The sequence below is a fragment of the Puntigrus tetrazona genome, chromosome 16 (genome assembly GCF_018831695.1).
Source record: "Puntigrus tetrazona isolate hp1 chromosome 16, ASM1883169v1, whole genome shotgun sequence".
NCBI lineage: Eukaryota > Metazoa > Chordata > Actinopteri > Cypriniformes > Cyprinidae > Puntigrus > Puntigrus tetrazona.
The window spans coordinates 7,755,437-7,759,847 of record NC_056714.1 but is presented as its reverse complement, the minus strand read 5'-3'; the positions used below and the strand labels follow the sequence as shown (position 1 = coordinate 7,759,847).

At 34.7% G+C, this 4,411-nt stretch overlaps 1 protein-coding gene across 1 annotated transcript in view; it reads right to left on the bottom strand.

Moving 5' to 3' along the window:
• The window catches only part of LOC122359938 (angiopoietin-1-like), a 25,149-nt gene that overhangs the window by 1,738 nt on the left and 19,000 nt on the right, over positions 1-4,411 (bottom strand). Inside the window, exon 7 of the mRNA XM_043260177.1 lies at positions 3,222-3,388. Within this exon, the coding sequence (XP_043116112.1) occupies positions 3,222-3,388 (167 nt within the window). The remainder of the gene's footprint in view (positions 1-3,221; positions 3,389-4,411) is intronic.

The following is a 4,411-nucleotide window of genomic DNA, read 5'->3' as shown; positions in this document are numbered from 1 at the left end:
CGCCTGACTTCATTTTTCTTTCTCTGGTTATGCAGGTTAAAATACATAATTTTCTCTATTACATGTATTACAAAAATGGAGAAAATTACATAATAGCCAAACTATATAGCACTTATACACGAAGATGCAGCAGTCTGACAGTTTAAACCACTTATCATATATATGTATATATAACGTATGATATTTTCCAATGTTGTCACTGCAGATATATCACAGTCATCACTGTTTTACCGGATTCACCGCAGTTTACATGCACTTCCATTGTAGCTGATGTAAACCAATTATTGTAAAATCCCCTGTAAATCAAATATTGTCCATTGTTCAGCAGTCAAAACTAAATTGCAAAACTGAGACAGTGACCCTGTGGTCCACCCATGTCTAAAGTCAGTGTGGTGTCATGGGCATTGATCATTTTCACAATTGCTGTCATTGTCTGCCTATTCAGTGCTCCTGAAACTAGCCGAAGTTTCCATTGCATAAGCTTAAAAAGTCCAGATAGGGCAGAGCTGCGGTCAGTTAGCACCACCGAGGCATATAACATTACTTTGTGATAGCGGTAGATAACTATACTTGAGGTTTGCCAAAAGAATGCACAAGACCTGGAAAAAAAAATGTAATTGGAAAGGTTATTTTTTCCATGCCAAAGTCTGATTTTCATCTTGTTTTAGTGTTTACACTAGAATATATCTCAGTCTATACTTGATGTTTTTGCTGAAATATTCTTGACTTAAGTCCATGTTGTAGCACAAAGGTTAAAAATACATACACACAAGAAACACCAACTTAAAATACAACACGTACATACACACACACAAAATATTTTCTGATCATTCAGGTATCTAATAACTAAAACAAGATGAAAATCAGACTTTGGCATGGAAAAATAACCTTTCCAATTACATGCTACATATAACTGCAAAATGTGTCATTTTATTACGGTTTTAAAATGCGGTTTAAAACAAAATAGAAATAGATTTTTACTTTTAATTAATTAAGCATCCTCGGTTGAAGTTGTTTTATTCTGAATTAATAATAAAGGTTGTATTATTAAAACAATTACTATGAAGAATATTATCAGAATAACATATAACAAGTTACTGACGTTGACTAAAGAATAAAAATGATCTCAGTTTAAATGCAACATTAGAGATTTACTATTCAAATTATTAAAGTGTCAAAACTAATATGCATTCGTAATACTGCTGTCTAATAATGCTGAGTGATTTGTTGGATCACACTTCTGACTCCCCTCATACACCCAAAATTATTGCCTCGGACCTTTGCAGAAACTTGGTTATGTTAAGAAAAAAAAGGAGATGGTCATTATTTGAAATTTATTGTTCTGGCATGGTATACATTCAGCCAAGTGCTATTTGCTCACTTCAACCTTTACCCTGTATGTAGTTTGGAAATCATTAGTATTGAAAAAAAGTAATAAACTTGACAGTTAGTCCTTTTCATGATTTAGGTTATGGGATTATGCTCCATTATTTCTGTGTGCAATTACTGCTGTTCTAATACCAACTCTTTTGTAAACTAGCTTTAAATTTAAGCGAACGCAAGTGGCTGGCAGTCAGACAAATATGTTCTGACTGGAAAGTCTCTGCGTTGGTTCTGACAAATAGAAATGCTTATGCATCGTAATATGTTAAGTTCTAAATTATCCACTGTAGATTCATGTACACGCTTGTGGAATTTTTAAGTGCTTTTTATGTGCCACAGACTATGTGTGTGTGCATACGTATAGTATAACTGAATTCTGAAATGCTGCTGTTACTTAAAGTTCTTAAAGGGAAATTTCACCCAAACATAAAAAATATTATCAGTTTTGCTGTACCTCATGTCATTCCAGAGCTGTATGAATTTTTTTTTCTTTTGTGGAACACACAGGTTATGTAAAACATGAGGGTGAGTAAATGATGAAATTTCTATAACCTTATATCCTATCTTTTCTATAGACTACAAATGATTAAACTAGCACTAGCGAGCACAATCTACACTGGAATAGCATAAAATGTCTTAAAAAATATTTTGCTGATGCAGCTAGGATTTGAAAAACAAACATACTAGACAGGCCTATCTGCATACTACATCTACATGTAGTGCTTTTTATATACACAAACTAAAAAGGGTGGTCAGGTCGTAATCTGAAGGTCTAATCTGAATTTCCAGAGGTGGCGACCTTTTGCACGCTTTGTGCTGGACCCAAGAAAGAGTTTGTTTCGGCCAGTATTCTCAAGAGGCAGTGTGTGATTACCATAGCATAACCGTTTGAGAGAACAAATCTATTTTTAGAGATGAGAATGCTGATTAGATTCCTGAAACTCTTTACCAGCACAGGCCACTATAGGCCAGCCAAGTGTGCAGGACACCACGGACCACGGCCCTGCTAAGATCCACATATTTTCAAGTCGAGAGCTCGTAAGTGTTCACCTGCCTGTGCAAGAGACACAAGTGCAATGAAGAATCACTGTGTTTGACTTTTGTTTTCGCATTTTAAAATAAGACATATAAGTGGTTAACAAGACTAAAACAAGGGGAAGCGTTTCACGTGACACAACCCTAATTCAACCCCAGATGGAATTAAAACAAATAGCTTGATTCCTCCCCATAGTTTCATCCATAAAAGAATTTAAAGAGCCCGGTGAGAGTAAAACTATGAATGAACACAGCAACTTATCATAACAACACTCTGATCTTACCAGTGATGTTCTCACAAACTAAATATAACATAATTGCTCATATACATGTCATATATAAAAATGTATAACTATAATTGTTTTGTTTCTTTATTTCTTCTACTATTGATTTATTTCTGAAGGGTTATATGACATTGGAGTAATGGCTGCTGTAAATTCAGCTTTGCCATCACTGGAATAAATTGTAATTTAAAATATGTTTCAATAAAAATCAGCTATTTTAAATTTTAATAACATTTCATAATATTATTTTTTTGCTGTATTAAAAAAAACAACAAAAAAAAAAACGCAGCCTTTGTAAGCATAAAATGCTTATTCGAAAAACATTTAAAAATATCACTGAACCCAAAAGTCAGAACGGTTCAGTATATAAAAACCTAAAACAACAGGTCTTTTACATAAACCTTTGTAACTTTCTGAACTTTTTGAATCAGTGATTAACGAGCTGTTGAGCCATATATTTTTTTCCAGCGTAATGCATTAAAATAATGAGCAACCATAACTTTAAAAGGCAGAAAGTACCTGTAATTGTGTTTTTCACTGTCGATGTGGAAACTGTCATACTGAGAGAAGGCCTGGTGTCCGTCCCAGTCGGTCAGCTCCACACGGAGGGCATGCTGCTTCTGATTGGTCAGAATGTGCACAAACTCATTTCCCAGCCAGTGTTCGGCCGACACGCTCCCAAAGCCCTAGAAAAGAGAGTGGACTCTGGGTCAGTTTAAGTATTGACTTGGGTCACGGGAGGCCTTGGATAAGGCAGTGGGAAAGAAAATCCTGTCCAAGATATTTCAAGCCTAATATATTCAGCACAGGGATGGAATTCCGCAATTCATCATTTTCTTGAGATAATAATTACAGATTTTCATAAAATCTTGACACACGAAAGTATCAATAACCAATGGTCCGTTTCTGGGCCTAAATGTTTAATGGCTGCATCATATCTGGAAATACTGAGAAAACACTCTACATTATGACATGGCATTTACAATACCATTATACAGTTTTTTCCAATGAGAAATGCAGAACTGTGTATATAGTATTTGATTAAACATGCAGTGCATGACATGATTTGAGATTAGAAGCAGTATGTTGTCTCGTGTCATTTCTATGGACGCAAACACACATGACCAAAAAAAAAATAAAAAATCATTTAACAGTCAAGTTTTGGCTTCCAAAAGATATTTTGGATGAGTTTCCATTTCTGTAATCGATCCATTCAGCTCTAAACAGCTGCAGAAAGGCTTCTGAAACATGTCATAATGCAGTGCAGGTGCTAGCGACAGTAATAATTACGGTACAGCATAACAGAACCATATCCAACTACGAATACAAATCTTTAATGAGCAACATGTGTAATTAGTGTACCTTTCCATGCATTCCACCCTGCTTCTAGCAAATGAGAACATTTCCAATGAGGGCAATGGAAATCATGAATGTTGGATGGATTTTAACATATACGCATACCATCATGTATTATTTTAACCCTGCATGGTACAAATTGTGTTCTGTGTGTAAATAAGAAATGTATATAATTACAAAAGATGTAAAGGCAAATGAGCAACACTGACCCAGTGAGAAACCTTTGAATTAAATAAATACATTTTTGTCTTTATTATTTTATTTTTGGAATTAATGCCTGCATTTGTGTACTTGCAACTGTAATTCTGAAAAGAAAAGTCTTTCCAAAAAGACTTTCTCGCTGCTTTCAAACT